The sequence below is a fragment of the Phalacrocorax aristotelis genome, chromosome 28 (genome assembly GCF_949628215.1).
Source record: "Phalacrocorax aristotelis chromosome 28, bGulAri2.1, whole genome shotgun sequence".
In the NCBI taxonomy this organism is placed as follows: Eukaryota; Metazoa; Chordata; class Aves; order Suliformes; family Phalacrocoracidae; genus Phalacrocorax; species Phalacrocorax aristotelis.
In genome coordinates, this window is record NC_134303.1 from 1,227,715 (window position 1) to 1,250,520 (window position 22,806).

At 60.7% G+C, this 22,806-nt stretch overlaps 3 protein-coding genes across 3 annotated transcripts; 2 read left to right on the forward strand and 1 right to left on the reverse strand.

The window, feature by feature from the left end:
* Positions 1 to 910: 910 nt before the first annotated feature.
* On the reverse strand, positions 911 to 2,457 carry NXNL1 (nucleoredoxin like 1). The gene is made up of 2 exons (XM_075076195.1): positions 2,028 to 2,457; positions 911 to 1,292 (listed from the first exon to the last, which is right to left on the reverse strand). The coding sequence occupies exons 1-2, from the start codon at positions 2,348 to 2,350 to the stop codon at positions 992 to 994; spliced, it is 624 nt and encodes a 207-aa protein (XP_074932296.1). The 5' UTR covers positions 2,351 to 2,457; the 3' UTR covers positions 911 to 991.
* Positions 2,458 to 4,116: 1,659 nt separating this feature from the next.
* SLC27A1 (solute carrier family 27 member 1) lies at positions 4,117 to 16,895 on the forward strand. The gene is made up of 12 exons (XM_075076196.1): positions 4,117 to 4,435; positions 6,420 to 6,814; positions 7,620 to 7,781; positions 9,492 to 9,561; positions 9,664 to 9,755; positions 9,885 to 9,994; positions 10,809 to 11,018; positions 13,908 to 14,034; positions 14,261 to 14,398; positions 14,819 to 14,983; positions 15,619 to 15,765; positions 16,326 to 16,895. The coding sequence occupies exons 1-12, from the start codon at positions 4,269 to 4,271 to the stop codon at positions 16,481 to 16,483; spliced, it is 1,941 nt and encodes a 646-aa protein (XP_074932297.1). The 5' UTR covers positions 4,117 to 4,268; the 3' UTR covers positions 16,484 to 16,895.
* A 3,020-nt stretch (positions 16,896 to 19,915) lies between these two features.
* On the forward strand, positions 19,916 to 22,776 carry PGLS (6-phosphogluconolactonase). The gene is made up of 5 exons (XM_075076197.1): positions 19,916 to 20,230; positions 21,437 to 21,544; positions 21,619 to 21,720; positions 22,110 to 22,250; positions 22,414 to 22,776. Exons 1-5 carry the CDS (start codon positions 19,952 to 19,954, stop codon positions 22,549 to 22,551), a joined length of 768 nt encoding a protein of 255 aa, XP_074932298.1. The 5' UTR covers positions 19,916 to 19,951; the 3' UTR covers positions 22,552 to 22,776.
* Positions 22,777 to 22,806: the final 30 nt, after the last annotated feature.

The following is a 22,806-nucleotide window of genomic DNA, read 5'->3' on the forward strand; positions in this document are numbered from 1 at the left end:
TACGGAAAGCGGGGGACGCGCGCAGACGCGCGCTCCGTAAATCGAATTTTTGGCTACGGAGCGCGGCGCCTCTCGGCCGTTCAGAGTCTCGCCTCCCTGCCAGTCTTGAATTCGAAAGGACGGAGCGGAGGGATGTTTATTAAAGACGCGTGCTGGCGGTTTACCCGTCCGCTGCTTGCCGCGGTAGGTTAGGACAGGCAGATCTTCCACCCGGGATGGGACACGGCTTCCCGGTGGATTGCTGCTGCCTCCAGCGCCGGGCACTCCGCGGCAGCAGATGGCAACCGCGATTAGCAGATAAAGAGAGGCGGCTCGCGCTCGGAGAGGCAGGTCACCGGGGCAGCTGCTGCACGTTGTCATTCCGGTCACGGAACAACCTGCTCCTGGGCAGGATTTGTCCGAAACGTCGATTTTTAGCGGTGTAAGGTGAGCAGCGACGTGGGAGATCTCTTGGGACTTGCTCACGTAGCGCGTGGGTGTCTGTCTCCTGAAAAAAAAACCTGTATTGGCTTTTCATAGGGATTCTGTTTGTGTTGTTGTTTGCCACGGCTTCTCTGTACCTCCACGGCAGCGCTGAGGCACACTGCGGGGGTTTTTAAAAGCAATTCTCATTTTTAAAACTCTTTAGTGAGTCGTTTGCTGAGTGCCCATCTCTACCAGGTACTTCTTATTTTTTTTGGTAAATACATAACAAAGACATGACCGTGAGATTTTTCACTATGCCGGGTCCTAGGGCGATAAAAAGGAAACGTAATTCGGTCAGGGGCGGAATATCCTGCCTACGCTACCCGATTTTCCAGATATGAAAAGCTGTGCATGGGAGGAGAGCGCGTTTGCCTTAAAATACTTCACCTTTTGGACAACTAACGTGGTTTTAGCGGACTTCTACAATACAGAGAGACGTTGCTGCTGGGGAGACGTCGGGTAGGGACAGCGACCTGAGGGACGTCCCCGGCCAAGCCAGCCCGCGCAGCCGCAACCTCCTGAGCCCCTAAGACGACTCTTCGCCTTCCTCTTTCCCTTCCTTGTTCTTCGCCTGTGTCGTCTTCTTGTCCAGCTTGTACTTGAGGCGGCGGATGGGGTCGGTGATGCTTCTCCTGGCCCAGTCATCAAAATCCTCTGCCAAGAGAAAATTTCTGTCTACCAGCTCAGCAGCCTCTTGCCAGTTTCGGAAGCAAGCGGGGCCCAGACGCTGGATCTCTTCCACGGCGTTGCCGACGATCACCTCCCCGTTCGGCTTCAGCACCACCACGGCGGGCACCTCGGACACGGCAAAGCGCAGCTCCAGCTCCCTGCAAGGCAAAAGGGGGAAGAAACCTCAAATCACGAAGGGTGTAGCCATCCTCGCCGCTCATCGTCCTCACCCCTCCTCATCCTCAGCACCCGGTAGGGCTCCCGCGGCTGTCCCGGTGCGGACAAGGCTACGCAGAGCCTGTTTGCTGAACATAACCCGCTCGTTTGTCCGCCGCTGGTAATTAGAGCCCGATGCCGGTGAAAGGGGAAGAGGATTTGGGGTACGGGAGATGCGGGACGGCTGCTGGGACGTCTTTTACACGAACAGCGGGATGCTTGAAATTCTAACGTGCTCCAGTTTGCCCTCAAAAGGAGCCGGGAATAATTCTCGGTATTAATTGCATCTCGTTCTGTCGCTAATGAGGTTACAGTAAATATGTGAGCGCTTCCAATCCGCCTGGCTGCCTCCATCTTTCGCGCTACGTCTTCTGCCTGGAGGGTCGGCTGACGCGTCTTTTAGAGTTATAAATAGCGTGTTATAAAATCAGAATGCAAAAATACGTGGGCAACAAGCGAGATGGAAGGAAGAGGAAATATTTTTGCTTTAGAAATAAGTGCAGCCGAACAGCATTACCACTTTTTTCCATTACCGCACCGCACTGACCGCTCCAGCGGGGACTATGAGGGAAAACATCTGGAAAAGACTCTAAATATCTGAAAATGCAGCCGGGGGATGGTTGGAGGGGCCGTTTGCAGGGCTCAGGGTCTTCCTCGCTACTTCACCCGGGGAATACCTTTTGAGGGCGTCCCCGAAAGGTACGGCCAGCCAGCGTTTCGGCATGGTCCTCAGGAAAGCGCTCTGCTGCTCCTCCGTCTCGTCCCGGGACACGTACACCAGGACCAGCTGCGAAGCTCGTTCCACATAAAACTCGTCGGTCAGCCGCAGGAAGAAATCCTTGAGGAGCGGGGAGAACTGCCGGCACCGCGGGCACTGCCCGGATCCGAAGTAGAGCAGCAGCACCTTGTTCTCCAGCGCCAAGCCCAGCTCCCGCTCCGTCTCCACCTCATCCTGCTCCCAGTTGGCCATCAGGACCTTCCCAGTGAAGAGGGCGGCCATGGGTGGACGAGGCCGATCGATCTGGTGGGATGGACCGACCGACGGCAAGTGCTCGGTGGTGGGAAGGGGCGTGGAGCCCCCCCCAGATTGCCCCCAGCTCCCCAGCCCCGCACTGGCTGCCTCCGCTGACAGCTATTAATGATCGTGGATTCTCCGGAGCCTCAGGTAATCGGCTTAAACGGGGAGGTCAGTGCCTGGGCCCTGGCACCGGTCCTGGGTGGGCATGTTCCAGGTCGTGGGAATGTGGACAGTGCTGGTCCCGGGGCCATGGTGCCGGTCCCAGGTGTGTGGGGCCGTGGGGTCCCGGATTGTGTTGGGCCCGGGTCCGTGGGGTCACTGGTGCTGCCGGTCCTGGGTGTGTGGGGATGTGGGGTCCCGGGTTGTGCTGGTCCCAGGGCTGTGGGGTCCCAGGAGCTGCCAGTCCCAGGTGTGTGGGGCCATGGCGTCCCAGGTTGTGCTGGTCCCAGGGCTGTGGGGTCCCAGGAGCTGCCAGTCCCAGGTGTGTGGGGCCGTGGCGTCCCAGGTTGTGCTGGTCCCAGGGCTGTGGGGTCCCAGGAGCTGCCGGTCCCGGGTGTGTGGGGCCGTGGCATCCCAGGTTGTGCTGGTCCCAGGGCTGTGGGGTCCCAGGAGCTGCCGGTCCCGGGTGTGTGGAGGCCATGGGGTCCCAGGCAGTGTCAGTCTCAGGTGTTCAGGTGCCGTGGGGTCCCAGGTGGTGTCGGTCCCGGGTGTTCAGGTGCCGTGGGCTCCCAAGTGCCAGTCTGGGTGTTTGGGTGCCGTGGGGTCTGGGTGGTGCTTGTCCTGGGTGTGTGGGGGCCATGGGGGTTCTGAGAGGTGCCAGTCTCGGATGTGTGGGAGCTGTGGAGTCCCAGGAGGTGCCAGTCCCGGGAGGTGCTGGTCCCAGGGCTGTGGGGTCTCAGGCAGTGCCAGTCCCAGGTGTGTGGTGGCAGTGAGGTCCCCATCCCAGGTGTGCGGGGTTGTGAGGTCCCAGTTCTGGAAGTTCAGGGGCTGTGGGGTCCTGGGATGTGCTGGTCCCCGGGTCTGGGGTCCCTGGTGGTGCTAGTCCTGGGGCGTGGGGTTCTGGGAGGTGCCAGGCCTGGTCCTGGGTGTGGGGGGGCCGTGGGGTCCCGGGAGGTGCCAAACCCAGGTGTTCGGGGGCCGCGGTGTCCCAGGAGGTGTTGGTCCCGGGCATGCGGGGCCCGTGGGGTCCGGGGTGTGCCGGTCCCAGGTGTGCAGGCCCGTGGGGTCCCGGGAGGTGCCAGTTCTGGGGCCATGGGTGCTGGGAGGCACCGGTCCTGGGTGTGCGGGGGCCGTGGGGTCCCGGGAGGTGCCAGTTCTGGGGCCATGGGTGCTGGGAGTCACCGGTCCTGGGTGTGCGGGGGCCGTGGGGTCCCGGGAGGTGCCGGTCCCAGGGCGTGGGGTCCCGGGCACTGCTGTTCCATGGCCCCGAAGCCGTGGGTGTGCGGGTCCCGGGCCGTGGGTGCGTGTACCCGGCTCTTGCCGGTGCCGGCCCGTGGAAACGTGCTTAGTGGCGGTCCGGAGCGCGCAGCCCCCGGCCGTGCGTGTCGCGGCCCGTGGGACCCCGGGCCCACGCAGTGCCGGCGCGGCCGCGAACCGCCCGCGATCCCCGGCCGGTCAGTCCCGGGGAGGCACCGGGAGGGAGCCACGCCCCTCCGCCTCGCCCAATCCCAGGCCAGGCAGCGGCGCCTCGGCCAATAGAATCTCGCGCTCCCCGGCGTCCCGCCCAATAGGGACGGGAGGGCGGTGGCATCCGGGGCGGGGCTAAAGCTGAGGCGGCGGCGGCGGCTGAGGCGGGAGCTGTTGCTGGAGCTGCCGTCGCCGCCGCCGCTGCTGCTGCTGCTCAGGTAACGGGGCCGGGGGCGGCGGGGGCGGCCCCGACCGGAGCCCCGACCCCGGCACCATGCACCCGGCGGGGGTCTGCGCCGCCTCCCTGGGCTCCCTGGGGTTGCTGCGGTTCCTCGGCGCTCCCTGGCCGTGGAGCCTGGCCGCGTCGCTGAGCCTTTGCCTGGGCAGCGGGGGATGGCGGCTGCTGCGGCTGCTCTTCAGGACGGCTCGGCGGGACCTCTTGTAAGTGCTGACCCGCTCCCCCGGCCTGCGGCTCGCCCCACGCCTGAAGGGGCCTGGGCCGGCCTCAGGTGGGCTCGCTGCCTTTAAACCACGTCGGGTGTAAACGTTAGGCAGAGCCTGCCGCCCTGCCTTGAGCTTAGGCGCGGTTGGAAAGGCTCAGCCTCAGAGGGGGATGGTGAAGGGATGCGGGACGCACTCTGCTGTTCACGCGTGGCCGGAGCCACGGGGTGTCACACCATGACACCCCTTGAGCTTAAAGACAGGGTAGGTCCGGCTTAAAACAGGAGTGTGAGGAGCAGTGAGTCGCCAGCGTTTCCCCATCTCCCGGGAGTCCGTTGTCGATGCGTTTAGCGACGCGGTTTTTAGGCCTCCGCGAGGATGTGCCTTTATTCCGAAGGATTTAGGGCTCCTGCGATTGCCAGCTTCGCTGTGGCTGTCACTGCGGTTTGAAGAGCTGTTTCCTCCCGATTGCCCGGCAAGCTGGGAATAATGACAGAAAATAAACCGGGCAGAATAAAGCCCTTTAAGGAGCTGGAAAGCGCAGCTCAGCGGTGAAAAGGCTCCTCTGTTCTGTATTTGGCAGAGCGCGGCATAAGGTCGCCGTGAAAGCCCGGCTCGGCCGGACCGTTGCCAACAGCTCGTTTCTGAAACGCACCCTTCCCCCTTCCGCCGAGCGAGGCTCCCGCTCTGGACCCTCAGCCGCGAGAGCTGCGGGTGTTTTTGAGTGCTAATATTAAATGACCTTTCCAAGTTTCTGGGGATTCTTCCAAACCCTCGCTGCAAAACAATTTCCTATTTTGACAGTGGAAAAAAATACTGCCTCCGTCTTCCTACCTCCAGGAAGGAAACGGGATCCGTTACGTTCACCCAGACCTGCTGTCCTAGTTTTGGCGACGGTGTTACCGTAGCATGCTCTAATTTATTTTTGTATGAGTTATAACTGATAGCTGAGGCAAGAGAGCCAACGCGCCTCTAAAGATAGCAACCTCCGGGGCAACATGAGGCAGTTAAAAGTTCAGACAACAACTTTCGCTGCCATCAAACTTGAACGGCGTCGAGGTTTAACGTGCAGCTGCTGCCTCCGAGACTTAAAATAATTATGTAAATTATGGAAGACAAAAAAAAAAAAAAAAAGCCTGGTCTGGTTTGCTCAACAAATTGGAGCGGTTTGGTTTGTTCTTTTATCGAGAAGTTGCTCTTCCTGGTATCAGATATCCCCAGAGGCAGCAATTCTTTGCTTGATAAGGCACCACCATCTTTAAGGGAGGTTGCCATCCAGGAATTATTAATTATTATTAAAATCTACACCTTCTGCCTGCTAGCGTATAGGTAGCCTGGCTTCCCTTCGTCCCGGGGCTCGCAGGAAAACGCGGGTGACGCGCCAGCAGTTCCCTCCTCCTGTGGGTGAAAGGGGAAACCTTTGGCTGTGTTTTCCTGAAGCCGAGGCTGGGGGTTGTTACCCGAGGGCCGGGCTGCCCGTGTCGTTTAAATGCGTTTGGATCCTGAGGGGTACAAGCGTATGAAAGAGCCCAAAGATGCTGCGAAACGCCCTGGTGAGAAAGGCACTTCCCACGTGAGGTGCGCTCACTAGGGGAGAGTGAGGGCTGCAAAGTCTTCCTTTTTAGGATGGCATCGGTAAAAGGTATAATTTACCCTCTTTAATATTTCCTGTGGGCTTGTTCAACCTGGTGTCAACGTGAACATCAATTCCCCATGTTTTATAGCGTGGAGAGCACCGGACCAGTTGCTGTATACTTTATTAACTCCAACTCTAATTTTATTTACCATAATGTTAAAATAGCTGTCCTTTGCAGCCGAGTGGCAGCGATTCCCAGTTCTGCTTTCAGGGTAACCCTTCAGCTGCCCAAGGGCGGGGGGATGCCAGAGGGACGCTCGCGTGGAGCACGTGCATCCTGCCCGCTTCCCTTCTAATTCAGAAATTGTGCTGAAAATTAAGCCGTCGCTCTCTCTCTCTTTGCCGCAGCGGCCTCTCGGTGCTGTTACGAGTCAAGTACAAGTTGCGAAGGCATCAAAGAGCCAAGAGCACCATCCCCAAGATGTTCCAGGATGTTGTCCGCAGGCACCCCGACAAAGCGGCTCTGATTTATGAGGCCACCGGTGAGCAGTGGACCTTCAGGAGGTTGGATGAGTACACCAATGCCGTGGCTAACTACTTCTACCAGCAAGGCTTCCGGCTGGGGGACGTCATTGCCATCTTCATGGAGAGCCGCCCCGAGTTCGTCGGCCTCTGGTTAGGGATGGCAAAAATCGGCATCGAAGCGGCTCTGATCAACTTCAATTTGCGTTTGGATTCTCTGGTTTACTGCGTGACGACTTCGGGGGCAAAAGCCATCATCTTCGGGGGGGAGCTGTCTTTGGGTGAGTCACTTGGGGCGCTCGTACACCCGACGGGCAACTTGTTCGCGTGGTCCTGGGTGAGGCAGAGATCGAGGAAACGAAAGCCAAAAAGGCAGCTGCCTGTATTAAAAGCTAGGGAAGGTGGTAAATCTCCTGACTACACGAGGCCGAAGCGTTCGGTTAGTGTCCGAGGCTAAAAGAGGAGCGGTGTTTGGAGTGGAGCCGTCAGGAGCTCGGTTTCGTCTTCCTGATTTCGCGGTGCCTGAACTGAGCTCACCGATTTGCTCTGCTTCCTCTCTGGATCTGGAAGCGCTGCATCAGGAGGCTTGCGCTTCATCAGGCCGCGGCGATACGTGCCGCGGGGCGCGTTTTTCTGCCGCGGGGTGGGTTTTTCCTCTTCTCTGTGTTAATACCCTTCGCTTTCTGCCGCAGGAGAGGCTTGTCAGTGGACGCTGGTTTTAAATCCATCCCTGCTTCTCTAACGAACCCTGTTCCCTTGGCATTGTTAGATCTGATGGTTTATTATTCTGAATCATCTCCTTGAAACCGTTCTGGATCATTTGACAATCACGAGGAGATGGTGACATCACGGGGAGAGGCAATTTTGTATGGTTTTTTTTTGTTAGGGTTTTTACTGGCCCCAGGTCAGTCTGACCGCCCTGGTGCGGGTATTATCCGGACGGGGGCGATGTCAGTATTTTAAAGGAGTCCCTGGTTCTTCAGGTCCCCCCGTGGTTTTGGGGCACAACAGGAGATAAGACAGATTACTTTTGTCACTGCCTAGAGCGTGGCGTTTGTCACAAAAGCGACTTGCTTTGTCTTGCAGCGATATCTGAAGTGAACGGGATGTTGGGGAAGAACATGGCAAAGTTCTGCTCCGGTGAGTACAACCCGGACGTCGTTCCTGTGGAGACCAGGCATCTCGATCCTCTTCTGAGCACCGCATCGAAATCGCCCCCGACTCAGATTCCAGTCAAAGGCTTAGATGGTAATTTTATCAATGGTTTTTATTTCGCAACATGGTGCGCGTGAGAGCTGGGCTGGGTGATGGCAAAATGAGGAAAACAAAGCAAGGCGGGGAGATTAAATCAACACGGTTTGGGCTGATGAGTAGAACAACGAAGAAAAAAAGAGGAATAACCAAAACAGAGCCTGGTGCCGGGGTGCTCTGCGTTAAGTTTCTTGTTGTCTGAGGCTCCCGAGCTTTACGTAACTAATGTATTTAGTACCTGAAGGAGGGAGAGCGGCGCCTTCCCAAAGGCAACAACCCTGTTACGGGAGAAGAGCAGCCGGAGCATGTGTGGGGTGAAGCAGCTGGCCTGCCAGGGCTCGCCCCGCGTTCTGCTAGCTCCCCGAGCCCGTGCGATTCGTCCGGAGCATTTAACGGCCCGTGCTGCCTTCCCCCGCAGCTGGCTCGCGCGCCGCTAAAACCTTTCCTTGCCTGTGGCGAGGACGAGGATCGGCGGGTTTGGGATTCAGGAGAGGGAGAGGAAGAAGGCGCCAACTGGCCTCCAGTCTGTATTTTGCACTTGAAGATAATTGAGCGTATCCGAGACCCCTGAGGCAGGAGGTTCTGTTTCGGAACGTTGTTAACAGCGGGAGGAATTGCGCTGCTGAGAGGCTTTCCCTTTAGATTCTTAGATTATAGATTCTATAGAAATAGAGTTAGATTTATTTTTTTTTTTAGCCATAGAATTAGATCCCCACCCTACCCTCAGATGCAGGTTGAGACCTTTTTTCTCAGTCCATTTGGAATTAACATCTGGCCTGGAGAGCTAATCTAGTCCCAGAACAACTTAGAATCATAGAATCATGGAATCACTAAGTCTGGAAAAGACCTCAAGGACCATCGAGTCCAACCCCAACCCAACCCCACCCCACCCCCCCATAAACCATGTCCCCAGGGGCCACGTCTGCGCGGTGTCTGACCCCCCCAGGGATGGCGACTCCCCCACCTCTCGGGGCAGCCTGTGCCACTCCCTGACCGCTCTGGCAGGGGAGACATTTCCCCTCACACCCAACCTAAACCTGCCCTGACGCAGCTCGAGGCCGTTTCCTCTCGTCCCATCGCTCGTTCCTTGGGAGCAGAGACCGACCCCCCCCCCACCCCAGCCCCTCTCAGGCAGCTGCAGAGAGCGAGAAGGGCTCCCCTCAGCCCCCTCTTCTCCAGGCTAAACCCCCCCAGCCCCCTCAGCCGCCCCCCAGCACACTTGTGCTCCAGACCCTGCCCCAGCCCCGCTGCCCTTCTCTGGACACGCTCCAGCTCCTCAAGGCCCTTCTTGTCCCGAGGGGCCCAAACCTGAGCCCGGCATTCGAGGTGGGGCCTCCCCAGTGCCGAGCACAGGGGCCCCATCCCTGCCCGGCTCCTGCTGGCCACACCATCGCTGACACAAGCCCGGGGGCTGGTGGCCTCCTTGGCCACCTGGGCATGCTGCTGGCTCGTTTGTGTAAAGGTGTACAGGGCTCCTCAGAGCTCTGCAAGCTCTCCGTTGCACGTTTCCTGTGTTTCCTGTTACGGACGACGTGCGGATTCTCCACAGCTCCGCGTTGGTGTCGGCCTTGGCAGCTCGCTGTCCCCTGTGTGTCGCTCAGCCATTCCTCAGCTGCTGGGGACAAAGCCTAAACCACAAAACAACCCCCGTGGGGGATTTCCTCAGGCAGCCGAGAACAAACTGACGCTTGTTTTCCATTCTTCTAGATCGGCTTTTCTACATCTACACTTCGGGAACAACCGGGATGCCCAAAGCGGCCATCGTGGTGCACAGCAGGTGAGGACCCGAGGAGGTTTTTCCCTCTCGAGGCGCGTTTCGCATCACAAAACCCCACGCTTTACCTGCCTCGCTCGCTCAGCACGCGCTATGCTCTTGCAGGTACTACCGTATCGCTGCCTTCGGTTACTACGCCTACAAAATGCACCCGGGGGATGTCCTCTACAACTGCCTGCCGCTCTACCACTCCGCAGGTAAGCGCAGCCTCCCCCTCGGAGGCGGAGGTGAGGCCTTGGCCTCCCCCCTGCCCGCTCTTCCACGCATCCTTGTGAGCGAACAGACCCGGGATGGCCAGAGCTAGCCCCGTGATCCTTATTTTCCAGGTAACATCATGGGAGTTGGCCAGTGTCTAATCCACGGCCTCACCGTGGTGATCAGGAAGAAATTCTCGGCCAGCCGCTTCTGGGACGACTGCACGAAATACAGATGCACGGTGAGGGCTCTGCTGGTGCTCGACTGGAGAGCGTCGCGTTCGCTGCGTAATCGATGGTCTCCACATAATTCCCCGTCCCGTGTCAGATATCGAGGCACCTGTGCTGTGGTGTCTTTATTGCCGGCACCGCGTTAGGCGTGCAGGGCTTTAGAAAAGGTCTGTCGCCCGTTTTTCTCCTTGTAAAGTTGTCACAACCAGCTTTTTGCATCCCTGACCCTTGCAGGAGAGCTCTGCCGGAAACTACCCGTGTTAGGAATCTCTGCAGGGGGCCTATCTTGGCAGTTTGTAGCCAATAAACATCTATTTGTGTTTACGTCCACGTGACCTTTTAATTTAAGCAGCCCTTTCTCCTCCCTGGTGTCTCTCTTGCCCTTTCCCCTCCGGCGGTATCTATAGCTGGCACTTGGATCCCGGCTCTGACTGCCTTTTGCTGGGTTGAGCTGTTGGCGTGTGACTGACCCCTCATTCCCCTCATCTTTTTAGAGGTTTTTAAGTCACCTTTTGAAGCACGAGTGTTTTTCTCTATAGAAGCATCTTTATTCACACTGTGGGGTCCTTCCTATGCCCTTTCTGGTGCTAACGCACAGGTTCCGGAGGGCAATATCTGTTTTACCTGGTTTTGTTTTGGTTTTTTTTTTTTTTTGTGGTAAAAAATCCCAACTTAAATTTGCAAAAGCTTCAGAATTTACTAAAATGCCCGACGTGTCTCGTTCCATGAGGTACGCTGACGCTCGCGGCCTCGTGGTTGGCTTTTTCCAGGGCGTCGTAAGGGTCGCCTGAAGCCTGAGCGATGTTTTTGTGTTTACTGCTTCAGATTATTCAGTATATCGGGGAAATCTGCAGGTATCTTCTGAATCAGCCTGTCCGAGAGTCAGAAACCCAACACTGCGTGCGGCTGGCGGTGGGCAATGGTTTGAGACCCACCATATGGGAGGACTTCACAAAACGCTTCCGAATTAAGCAGATCGGAGAGTTCTACGGAGCCACGGAGTGCAACTGCAGCATCGCCAACCTGGACGGAAAGGTGAGGAGGCAGAGGGTGCCGCGGCGCCTGGGAGGAGCGTGGGGGAAGGGGAGGAGGCTCTGCTGGCTTCTCCGACTCCCCCTTGTCCTCTCGCAAGGGCTGGCGGGGGCAGCTAGGTCGGGAATTGGGGGGGCGGCGGCGGGGGCAGCTAGGTCGGGAACTGGGGGGGCGGCGGCGGGGGCAGCTAGGTCGGGAACTGGGGGGCAGCGGCGGGGGCAGCTAGGTCGGGAACTTGGGGGGGAGCGGCGGGGGCAGCTAGGTCGGGAACTTGGGAGGGAGCGGCGGGGGCAGCTAGGTCGGGAACTTGGGGGGGAGCGGCGGGGGCAGCTAGGTCGGGAACTTGGGAGGGAGCGGCGGGGGCAGCTAGGTCGGGAACTTGGGGGGGAGCGGCGGGGGCAGCTGCGTCGGGAACTTGGGGGTCGGCGGGGGCGGCTAGGTCGGGAACTGGGGGCGGCGGCGGGGGCAGCTAGGTCGGGAACTTGGGGGGAGCGGCGGGGGCAGCTGCGTCGGGAACTTGGGGGGCGGCGGCGGGGGCAGCTAGGTCGGGAACTTGGGGGGAGCGGCGGGGGCAGCTAGGTCGGGACTTGGCGGGGAGCGGCGGGGGCAGCTGCGTCGGGAACTTGGGGGGCGGCGGCGGGGGCAGCTAGGTCGGGAACTTGGGGGGGAGCGGCGGGGGCAGCTAGGTCGGGAACTGGGGGGGCGGCGGCGGGGGCAGCTAGGTCGGGAACTGGGGGGGCGGCGGCGGGGGCACCTAGGTGGGGAACTGGGGGGGCGGCGGCGGGGGCACCTAGGTGGGGAACTTGGGGGGGAGCGGCGGGGGCAGCTAGGTCGGGAACTGGGGGCGGCGGCGGGGGCAGCTAGGTCGGGAACTGGGGGGGCGGCGGCGGGGGCAGCTAGGTCGGGAACTTGGGGGGGCGGCGGCGGGGGCAGCTAGGTCGGGAACTTGGGGGGGAGCGGCGGGGGCAGCTAGGTCGGGAACTTGGGGGGGCGGCAGCGGGGGCAGCTAGGTGGGGAACTTGGGGGGGCGGCGGCGGGGGCGGCTAGGTCGGGAACTTGGGGGGGAGCGGCGGGGGCAGCTAGGTCGGGAACTTGGGGGGGAGCGGCGGGGGCGGCTAGGTCGGGACTTGGCGGGGAGCGGCGGGGGCAGCTGCGTCGGGAACTTGGGGGGTCGGCGGCGGGGGCAGCTAGGTCGGGAACTTGGGGGGGAGCGGCGGGGGCAGCTAGGTCGGGAACTGGGGGGCAGCGGCGGGGGCAGCTAGGTCGGGAACTTGGGGGGGAGCGGCGGGGGCAGCTAGGTCGGGAACTTGGGGGGGAGCGGCGGGGGCAGCTAGGTCGGGACTTGGGGGGGAGCGGCGGGGGCAGCTGCGTCGGGAACTTGGGGGGGAGCGGCGGGGGCAGCTGCGTCGGGAACTTGGGGGGCGGCGGCGGGGGCAGCTAGGTCGGGAACTTGGGGGGCGGCGGCGGGGGCAGCTAGGTCGGGAACTTGGGGGGGAGCGGCGGGGGCGGCTAGGTCGGGAACTTGGGGGGGAGCGGCGGGGGCAGCTAGGTCGGGAACTGGGGGGGCGGCGGGGGCGGCTAGGTCGGGAACTGGGGGCGGCGGCGGGGGCAGCTAGGTCGGGACTTGGGGGGGAGCGGCGGGGGCAGCTAGGTCGGGAATTGGTGGGGAGCGGCGGGGGCGGCTAGGTCGGGAACTTGGGGGGGAGCGGCGGGGGCGGCTAGGTCGGGAACTGGGGGGGCGGCGGCGGGGGCGGCTAGGTCGGGAACTGGGGGCGGCGGCGGGGGCGGCTAGGTCGGGAACTTGGGGGGGAGCGGCGGGGGCGGCTAGGTCGGGAATTGGTGGGGAGCGGCGGGGGCGGCTAGGTCGGGAACTGGGGGCGGCGGCGGGGGCAGCTAGGTCGGGAACTGGGGGGGCGGCGGGGGCAGCTAGGTCGGGAACTGGGGGGGCGGCAGGGGCAGCTAGGTCGGGAACTGGGGGGGCGGCGGGGGCAGCTAGGTCGGGACTTGGGGGGGAGCGGCGGGGGCAGCTAGGTCGGGAATTGGTGGGGAGCGGCGGGGGCAGCTAGGTCGGGAACTGGGGGCGGCGGCGGGGGCAGCTAGGTCGGGAACTGGGGGGGCGGCGGGGGCAGCTAGGTCGGGAACTGGGGGGGCGGCAGGGGCAGCTAGGTCGGGAACTGGGGGGGCGGCGGGGGCAGCTAGGTCGGGAACTGGGGGGGCGGCGGGGGCAGCTAGGTCGGGAACTGGGGGGGCGGCGGGGGCAGCTAGGTCGGGAATTGGGGGGGAGCGGCGGGGGCAGCTAGGTCGGGAACTGGTGGGGAGCAGCCGGGGCAGCTAGGTCGGGAACTGGGGGGGCGGCGGGGGCAGCTAGGTCGGGAACTGGGGCGGCGGCGGGGGCAGCTAGGTCGGGAACTGGGGGGGCGGCGGGGGCAGCTAGGTCGGGAACTGGTGGGGAGCAGCCGGGGCAGCTAGGTCGGGAACTGGGGGGGCGGCAGGGGCAGCTAGGTCGGGAACTGGGGGGGCGGCGGGGGCAGCTAGGTCGGGAACTGGTGGGGAGCAGCGGGGGCAGCTAGGTCGGGAACTGGGGGGGCGGCGGGGGCAGCTAGGTCGGGAACTGGTGGGGAGCAGCGGGGGCAGCTAGGTCGGGAACTGGGGGGGCGGCGGGGGCAGCTAGGTCGGGAACTGGGCGGCGGGCGGCGGGGGCAGCTAGGTCAGGAACTGGGGGGGGTTGTGCACAAAACCCTGGTGGGAAAAACCTTAGATTCTGGGTGAATTTCACGTTAAATGGAAGGGGAGGAAGGATTAGAGAACTCCCAGAGAGCAGTAATGCAAGAACGAAGCTGTTCCTTCAGCATTTAGGGTTTGTTCGGTGTTTTTTTTCCTGTCGTTGGGAAGGTCGGTGCCTGTGGTTTCAACAGTCGGATTTTGCCCAACATTTATCCCATTCGTCTGGTGAAGGTAAACGAGGACACGATGGAGCTGATCCGGGATTCCAGTGGGCTGTGTATCCCCTGTCGCCCAGGTGAGCCCATCCCGCACGAATCGATCGCAGCATTTTGGTCTAAAAACTAAAAAATAAAGCTCTGGCTGGATTCAGCGGTTTCTAGTGCGACGGACAGGCTTTCACCTCCAGTTCTTCCCTCCAAAGATGGATCAGTTCAGCAGCTGAACGCCTTTTGGTGCGCACAAAGGCTCTGGCTCGTCCCGGGATGTCGGTGTGATCCTGTGTTGATCCCGTTTTCCTGCAGGAGAGCCGGGATTGCTCGTCGGTCAGATAAATCAACAGGACCCCCTGCGTCGGTTCGACGGTTACGTCAACGAGAGCGCCACCAACAAGAAGATCGCTTACAACGTGCTTCGGAAAGGGGACCAGGCGTACCTTTCAGGTGGGGACTGCGGGCGTTCCTCGTGCAAAGGTGGTCTCGAGAGACCTAAATCGGGGTTTTCTGGGGAGGAATCGATGCTCTTGAAGGCCTTTTCCAACCTAAAGGATTCTCTGAACGGATGTGGTGGTGTTTTTGAGTTGCCAGCTGTTGAGCTGTTCTGGATTTAATTAAAAAAAAAATATCAACATTTCAAAGAGGGAGAGATATTTCCCCCCCAGTCCTTTTCCTGCCACCCGTCTCCCGTAAGGAGGAGACGCTGCGCGCGGCGGTGGGGACTCACCGGGGTAGTTCCGCGCCTCCCTGGGAAGCGACGCTGAGCAGAGGGCGCTGAGGCGGCCCTGAGCCACCTAAGGAAATGCAACAAAGGGAGCGAACTTGCCTCCTGAGGTGGTTTTGTTTTGGTGTCTTCCCCCCTCCCAGGAGACGTGTTGGTGATGGACGAACTGGGTTACATGTACTTCAAAGATCGCAGCGGGGATACCTTCCGATGGCGAGGAGAGAACGTCTCTACCACGGAGGTGGAAGGAACGTTGAGTCACATCCTCAACCAGACGGACGTTGCCGTGTATGGCGTGGAAGTGCCAGGTAAAAACGTCGAGTAGGAGCGCGCGGGATTTGGGGAAAAAGGCAAATATTGGGCAAACGTACCAGATCTGCGTCGGAGCAGGTAGGAATGGGTCGCCTCTATGTAACCAGGCACCCAAAAATGAAGATAGAACAAGGGTGGAAGAGCGGAGTCCGGCGCGCTTACCCTGAGAGGTAGAAATAACAAGATCCAGTAGCGGAATCTTTATTTGTCTCTTAAAAAGGAAGGGTTTTTTACATCGTGAGCTTTGCAGAAGCTCTTGGTGCGCAAAGACCCTTCCGTGGGTGTGCCGGCCTTGGAGCTTCGAGTGATCCGGGAACGGGGGGTTGAGGAGGGCACGAGGACGGGAACTGAGGGGTAGAGTGCATGGCTGGAGAGATGCCCGGCGTAGCACTGCTGCTCTTTATTTTATCACGACGTACGCGAGAGGAACCCGATAAAAATGAGAATTGGATTCGCTTTCAGGGGCGGCTGCGATAAGGGGTGAGGGGACGCATTGGCGGCAGCCTCGGAGCCTCTGGGGTTGAACTGGGGTTTCCTCAGCACGTCCCCGCTTTGCTTGGAAGAGGCTCGGGGAGGGAAATGCTCACGCCTGCTGAGTGTTTCGAGCTCCGGCTGTGCTCTCCTCTTTCAGGGGTGGAGGGCAAGGCTGGGATGGCAGCGATCGCAGATCCCAAAGCTAAAGTCAACCCCAACGTCCTGTACCAGGAGCTGCAGAAGGTGTTGCCTCCCTATGCCCGGCCCGTCTTCCTCCGGCTCCTACCCCAGGTCGACACCACAGGTATCAGTGAGGCGGCGGCTCTCTGGGGAGGTTCAGATCCCAAAAGGAGCTTTTGGAAGCGTTTCCACCTGCTTCAGGGTGAAATAATGTCCCAGTTTGGAGCGTGGCAGGTGCAGAAATACCCCTAGGTAAAAAAAAACGATTGTAGTTAAGTCTTAAACAAGAAATTGGCCAGTTCTGGGTCCTTATAGAAAAGAGCTACGTATATAAAGGGGAGCGCGTACCCCCTCGTACGCCGTCCGCTCCCTTTCCCGGGGCTTTATTCCAGCAGGACCAACGGCTGAGCCAGCTGCTCTTTGGCTGCCGCCTTTTCTGTTTTCAGCTTCCCAAAAATGTCACGGGATCCTTTTACCAGCCCGTGCGGGAGAAGTAAACACTGCGCGAGGTTCACTTAAGAACTCCGGTAACCATCGGGGCGCTCACCGAGCTCCGAGTTGCTAAAAGTCTCAGGCAAAAGTGTGAAGTAGGAGCGAAACGCCGCCCATGACGTTTCCTGCTTGAGCAGCTTTTCGAGGCAAAGTGGTTTTAGGTTGGGCTTTTTTTTTCTCTGTTTTTCAAAGGTACGTTTAAGATTCAGAAAACCCGCTTACAGAGGGAAGGATTCAACCCCCACCAAACCTCAGATCGGTTGTACTTTCTGGATCTAAAGTTGGGAAAATACGTTCCTCTGGATGAATGCCTTTACGAAAGGATTTGTTCCGGAAAAGCCGCTTTATGATCTAGTCGGATTCAACCTTTTCGAGGGGGGAAAAAAAAAAACAAACCCGATGACTAATCGGAGGGCCGACGCTGGTGGGAGGCGACGGATTCCTGCGAGGGCCTGAGGCCTCGCCCGGCGGCTCCTTCCCCTAAAGCACATTAACCCTCCCTGAGCGCCGACGTCCCATTAACCCGCCCTCACGCCTCTAGAGAGAGTATTTTTGTAACCACTACCCGCTTAGGGAGGAGCTCGATGGCCATATTTATTGACGGAGATACCCGCGCGCCGCTGGGGCTTCTCTCTGCTCCGTCTCCGAACTTTACTCACTGACTTAGATGATTTTTAACCTCATTTGTGTCACGTTTTAACTGCCCACACCTTTAGGGCTGGGGCTGTGAGGACATTAAAAGAGAGAGAAAAACAAAAATAAGCTTTTTCTGGGTGTGGGGTGGGGGGAGGGGAGCGGCCCTGACCCCAGGCTGCGGTGGCGGGGTTCTCCCGAAAAGTGGGTTTGTTTGCCTGGGGTGTAAAAAAAACTCCACATGTTTAATTTCTGCACGAAGATGGGCTCTGGGTGGTAACCACGATACCAGCACCCCGCACCGAGACACTACAAGGTATTTGTACAGCTCGATGTGTCACTCACAGATATTTGCTTATTCCAGCTAATAATTGGGTAGTTTCTTTCTCATTTCACTTTAAAGGTACAGGTCCCTTTCATTTTACCACGTAAGTGAGGGGCTTATTTGAGTAGGGGGTTTTCTGGCCTGTGGGTGTGATTTTTAGTATTATAATGACGACAGGTCACCCAAAGGACACTTAGCTTGAGTTCTTATTGATATCCCAATTAGTTTTTCTTCTTAAAATCATACAAACACAGAATGGTTTGGGTGGGAAGGGACCTTTAGAGGTCTCTAGTCCAGCCCCCTGCAGTGAGCAGGGACATCTTCACCCAGATCAGGCCCCTCACAGCCCCGTCCAACCTGGCCTTGAGTGTTCCCAGGGATGGGGCATCGACCACCTCTCTGGGCAACCCCTTCCAGCGCTTCACCACCCTCAGCGTAAACAATTTCCCCCTTTAGAGCCAGTCTAAATCCACCCTCCTTTAGTTTAAAACCATTCCCCCTTGTCCTGGCACATTGGCCCTTGCTAAAGAGGTCGACCCTGCCCTTCCTACAGCCCCCCTTTAAGCACTGAGAGGCTGCAATAAGGTCTCCCCGCAGCCTCCCCTTCTCCAGCTGCACAACCCCAGCTCTCCCAGCCCGGCCTCGCAGCAGAGGGGCTCCAGCCCTCGGAGCATTTCTGTGCCCCCTCTGGCCCCGCTCCAACAGCCCCGTGTCTGTCCTGTGCTGGGGACCCCAGAGCTGGCTGCGGCACTGCAGGGGGGTCTCACAGAGCGGGGCAGAGGGGCAGGACCCCCTCCCTCGCCCGGCTGCCCACGCTGCTGGGGATGCAGCCCAGGGCACGGCTGGGGGTCTGGGCTGCGAGCGCACATGACCGGCTTGTGCCCAGCTTTTCATCCCCCAGCACCCCGAGTCCTTCTCCGCAGGGCTGCTCCCCATCCCCCCACCCCCAGCCTGTGTTGGTACCGGGGCTGCCCCGACCCAGGGGCAGGACCTTGCACTTGGCCTTGCTGGACCTCAGGAGGCTCTCCCAGGCCCCCCTCTCCAGCTTGGCCAGCTTCTCCTTGACTATACACTTTCTATATATAGAACAGAGATAGAAGTACGTATATGTACAGATATATAGACACTATCACCCAGCTTTGGTTGATACCTGAGCTGGATGTTCCCTTCTATCAGTCTCTCAGTTCTTCAAGGATACAGATGTAAAACAAACGCTTCCCTGTCTCTCAGCTCCCTCCTCAGGCCACCAGGCTCTGCTGTGCCGGGCTCGTGTGCTTCCTTGTTATTACTGAGCAGAAAATTCCATTTTTTTCAGGATGTCAGGCCTGCTCGCGGGAAGGCCGGTGCTGAGGCCGTATGGACCCCGGCTGAGGGAGGAGGGGCAGTAGGAAGGGGTTTGTGCTTGGGTGGTGGATGAGAAATAACGGAGTAAAGCTCAGCCCACCACCGCCTGCTGCCATCTGCCAGCAGAGGGATGTGGGGTTGTAGAGTCAATCATAGAAAGTCCTGACTGCGAAGGGACCCACAGGGACCATCGAGCCCAGCTCCCGGCCCTGCCCAGGACACCCCAAATTCACACTGTGTCTCTGAGGGCCGTGTCCAAGTGCTCCTTGAATATCGCCGGGCTGGTGCCGTGATGCCTCCCTGCGGAGCCTGTTCCAGGGCTCCCCCACCCTCTGGGGGAAGAGCCTTCTCCTAAACCCAGCCTAACCCTCCCCTGGCACATCTCCCTGCCATTCCCTCGGGGCCTGGCGTTGGTCACCAGAGAGAAGGGATCAGCCCTGCCCCTCTTCCTCCTCCCCTTGGGGGGAAGCTGCAGAGCGCCGTGAGGCTGCCCTTGGCCTCCTCTGCTCCAGCTGAACAAACCCAGGGATAAGAGAGAAACAAGAAATGAGAAAAATCTCCGTTGCTGTGCGGGTGCCAGAGCAGGGGCACAGGCTGCCCAGAGAGGCTGTGGGGTCCCTTCCCTGGAGACATTCACACCCCGCCTGGACGCGGTCCTGTGCCCCCTGCTCTGGGGGTGCCTGCTCAAGCAGGGGGTGGGATGGGATCATCTCGAGGGGTCCCTTCTGACCCCCACCACTCTGGGATTCTGTGGCTTCAGCCACTCCTCATACGGTTTCTCCTCTAAACCCTTCCCCCACCCCATGGCTCTTCTCTGGACACTCTCCAGTAGCTTTATACCCTTTATATTCTCTATATCCTTTATATCATGGATATCCTACGCCCTGTGGCGCCCAAACCTGCCCACAGCACTCAAGGCGAGGCCGCCCCGGCGCGGAGCACAGCGGGACAATCCTCCCCCCTCGCCTGGCTGCAAAGCAGGGCTCGATGCCCCCCAGGGCACGCTGGTGGCTTATGTTCAACTTCATCGACCAGAACCCCCCGGTCCCTCCCTGCAGAGCTGCTCCCCAGCCCCTCGCTCCCTAGTCTGTCTGTACAGCCAGGGCTGCCGTGCCCCAGGGGCAAAACCCAGCTCTTGGCCTTGGTAAACTCTGCACGGCTGGTGGTTACCCTGCAGGGCCTCTCTGCCCTCGAGGGTGTCAACAGTGCTAAGTCACTACGCTGGGGTTGCTAGGCTAGGGTCACTAGGCTAGGCCTCCTAGGCCACGGGCTTGCTAGGCTAGGGACAAAGGTTGTGGGGTCGCTAGGCTGGGGTCACTAGGCTGGGGTCGCTAGGCCACAGGGTCGCTAGGCTGGGATCAAAGGACGCAGGGTCACTAGGTCAGGGTCGAGAGCCCTGGGGTTGCTAGGCTGGGGTCGCTGGGCTGGGGTCAAAGGCCGCGGGGTTGCTAGGCCGGGGTTGCTAGGCAACCGCGCGGCGCCCAGCGCGTCACTTCCTGCGCGCCGCCCCGCCGCCATGGCCGCCCCGCCGCCGCGCCGCAGCCCCGCCGTGTTCCCGTCGCCGCGGGAGCTGGGCCCGGCCCTGGCGCGGCTGGTGACCGAGCGGGCGGCCGAGGCGGGCGGCGGGCGCTTCGCGCTGGGCCTCTCGGGAGGGAGCCTGGTGGAGCTCCTGGCCCGGGACCTGCCCCCCGCCGTCGCCGCCGGCCCCGCCGCCGCGGGCCCGTGGCTGGTGGCCTTCTGCGACGAGCGGCTGGTGCCGCCCGGGCACCCGGAGAGCACGGCCGGCGCCTACCAGGTGAGCGGGGCCGGGCGGGCGAGCCCTGCTGAGCTCTGCAGGCTGCGAAACCGCCGACCGGACGGAGCTTCACAGGGCCGAGGGCCGGGTTTTGCACCTGGGGCGCGGCGACCCGGGGCGGGTGGAGGGCGGCTCCGCGGGGAGGGACCCGGGGGGGCCGCGTCTGTGGCGAGTTCAGCGTGGGCCAAGAGGGGCAGCGGGCGGCTGGGGGTGTTCGGTGTGGAGAGGAGGGGGTGGAGGGGAGCCCTTCTCGCTCTCTGCAGCTGCCTGAGAGGGGCTGGAGTGAGGGGGGGGTCGGTCTCTGCTCCCAAGGAACGAGCGATGGGACATGGGGAAACGGCCTCGAGCTGCGTCAGGGCAGGTTTAGGTTGGGTGTGAGGGGAAATGTCTCCCCTGCCAGAGCGGTCAGGGAGTGGCACAGGCTGCCCCGAGAGGTGGGGGAGTCGCCATCCCTGGGGGGGTCAGACACCGCGCAGACGTGGCCCCTGGGGACGTGGTTTATGGGGGGGGGGGGGGGGGGTTGGGTTGGGGCTGGACTTGATGGTCCTCGAGGTCTTTTCCAACGTTAACAATTCTATGCTAAGCCCTGCTTTGCAGCCAGGCGAGGGGGGGGGATTGTCCCGCTGTGCTCCGCGCCGGGGTGGCCTCGCCTCAAGTGCTGTGGGCAGGTTTGGGTGCCACAGGGTGTAGGATATCAATGATATAAAGGATATAGAGAATATAAAGGGTATAAAGCTACTGGAGAGTGTCCAGAGAAGGGCCACGGGGTTGGGAAGGGTTTAGAGGGGAAACCGTACGAGGAGCAGCTGAAGTCCCTGGGTTTGTTCAGCTGGAGCAGAGGAGGCCAAGGGCAGCCTCATGGCGCTCTGCAGCTTCCTCCCAAGGGGGGGAGGAGGAGGAGGGGCAGGGCTGATCCCTTCTCTCTGGTGACCAACGCCAGGCCCCGAGGGAATGGCAGGGAGATGTGCCAGGGGAGGTCTAGGCTGGGTTTAGGAGAAGGCTCTTCCCCCCGAGGGTGGGGGAGCCCTGGCACAGGCTCCCCAGGGAGGCATCACGGCACCAGCCCGGCGATATTCAAGGAGCACTTGGCCAAGGCCCCCAGAAACACGGTGTAAATTTGGGGTGTCCTGGGCAGGGCCGGGAGCTGGGCTCGATGGTCCTTGCGGGTCCCTTCGCACCCAGGACGCTCCCTGGTTCCCTCCGCAGGCCCGGCTGCTGCCGCAGCTGCCCACCCCGGGGCCGCGCGTGCTGACCCTCACCCCCGGGCTCCCTCCCGCCGCCGCCGCCGATGACTACGCCGCGCAGCTCCGCCAGGTACCGGCCGGGGGGGCATCGGTTGGCGGGAGAAGGTGTTCCCGCCGCGGCTCCATCTCCCTTCCTCTCCGCAGGCTTTCCCGGGCGAGGACGTCCCCATCTTCGACTTGCTGGTGCTGGGGGTCGGGCCGGATGGACACACGTGCTCCCTCTTCCCCGGCCACCCCCTGCTCCAGGTGAGTGCAGCCGCTGGCCCTTGGCTCCCACCAGCACCCGCGGCGGGGCCCGCGCCCCCGCCTTGTCCCTGGTAACTCGCGGCCGGCGAGTTCCTCACTTGGGGCTGTTGCGGGCTGAAAAATGAAGAGGAAGGGGAAAAAAAAAGCTGTTGCAGGGAGAAAAAAGCTGTTGATGTTGACTTATCCCCATGCTTGGGGTTTGTTTTTTTTTTAATTTCTCCCGGTTTCGGTGGGGGGAAACAAAAAAAAGTAGGTGTTGGGTGGAGGCGTGGAAGGGCCGAGGACCCGCGGCTGCTCTCAGTGCCCGTCACTCCGCCCGCTCGTAGTCGATCCCCTCCTCTGAGGGGGTTTTCCCCCCTCTTTTCATCATGTTTTTTTCACTCCAATAGGAGAAAGAGAAAATAGTTGCCGCTATCACGGACTCCCCGAAGCCGCCGCCGGAGCGAATAACATTAACCCTGCCCGTGCTGAACGCCGCGCGGATGGTCGTCTTCGTGGCTACGGGGGAAGGCAAAGCTGCTGTTTTAAAGGTTCGGACCCAAACCGTTCATCGTCTTTGCAAAAACCCAAAGCATCCAGGGGCGGAACAAGCGATCGGGAGGCTCCAGGCAGCCGCCGAAGCGCTCCGGGGGTGGTTCGCCGTCCCCTTTTGCCGACCGCTCGGCTGAGACGCCGTCCCCTCTCTCCCGACAGCGCATTTTGGAAGGCGACGAGGAAAACCCCCTTCCTGCCGCTTGCGTCCGGCCTCGCTCCGGGCAGCTGCGCTGGTTCCTGGACGAGGCGGCAGCCAAGGAGCTGAGCATCCCCGTCGAGAAACACCCCGTCTTGTAGAGCCGGCCAGGCTCAGGCGATGCGTTTGATCGTGGCGCTCGGTTGTGGCCCCAGACGGGCTTGTTTTTCCTCCCCTCCCCCGCCTCTTTTTGGAACAAACGGTCCTTTGCCGAGCACGAATTTCCCCGTAACGATCCCTTCGGTTCGGCGGGCGCCGGCTTGGAGTCACGCGCGGAGCGTTTCGGGTGCGACAGGGCAGCGCGATATTAAATGAGACGGATTTCAGCTCTTCTGCTCCTGGTTCTCCTTCCACCT

Bases quoted from the DNA above. Each gene is read 5' to 3' on its own strand.
- PGLS (XM_075076197.1), top strand. From the start codon at position 19,952: ATGGCCGCCCCGCCGCCGCGCCGCAGCCCCGCCGTGTTCCCGTCGCCG. The intron at 20,231-21,436 runs GTGAGCGGGGCC...TTCCCTCCGCAG, and splicing joins GCACGGCCGGCGCCTACCAG to GCCCGGCTGCTGCCGCAGCT. The intron at 21,721-22,109 runs GTGAGTGCAGCC...TCACTCCAATAG, and splicing joins CCGGCCACCCCCTGCTCCAG to GAGAAAGAGAAAATAGTTGC.
- SLC27A1 (XM_075076196.1), top strand. From the start codon at position 4,269: ATGCACCCGGCGGGGGTCTGCGCCGCCTCCCTGGGCTCCCTGGGGTTG. The intron at 14,984-15,618 runs GTAAAAACGTCG...CTCCTCTTTCAG, and splicing joins GTATGGCGTGGAAGTGCCAG to GGGTGGAGGGCAAGGCTGGG. The intron at 15,766-16,325 runs GTATCAGTGAGG...TGTTTTTCAAAG, and splicing joins ACCCCAGGTCGACACCACAG to GTACGTTTAAGATTCAGAAA.
- NXNL1 (XM_075076195.1), bottom strand. From the start codon at position 2,350: ATGGCCGCCCTCTTCACTGGGAAGGTCCTGATGGCCAACTGGGAGCAG. The intron at 1,293-2,027 runs GTATTCCCCGGG...TTTGCCTTGCAG, and splicing joins TTCGGGGACGCCCTCAAAAG to GGAGCTGGAGCTGCGCTTTG.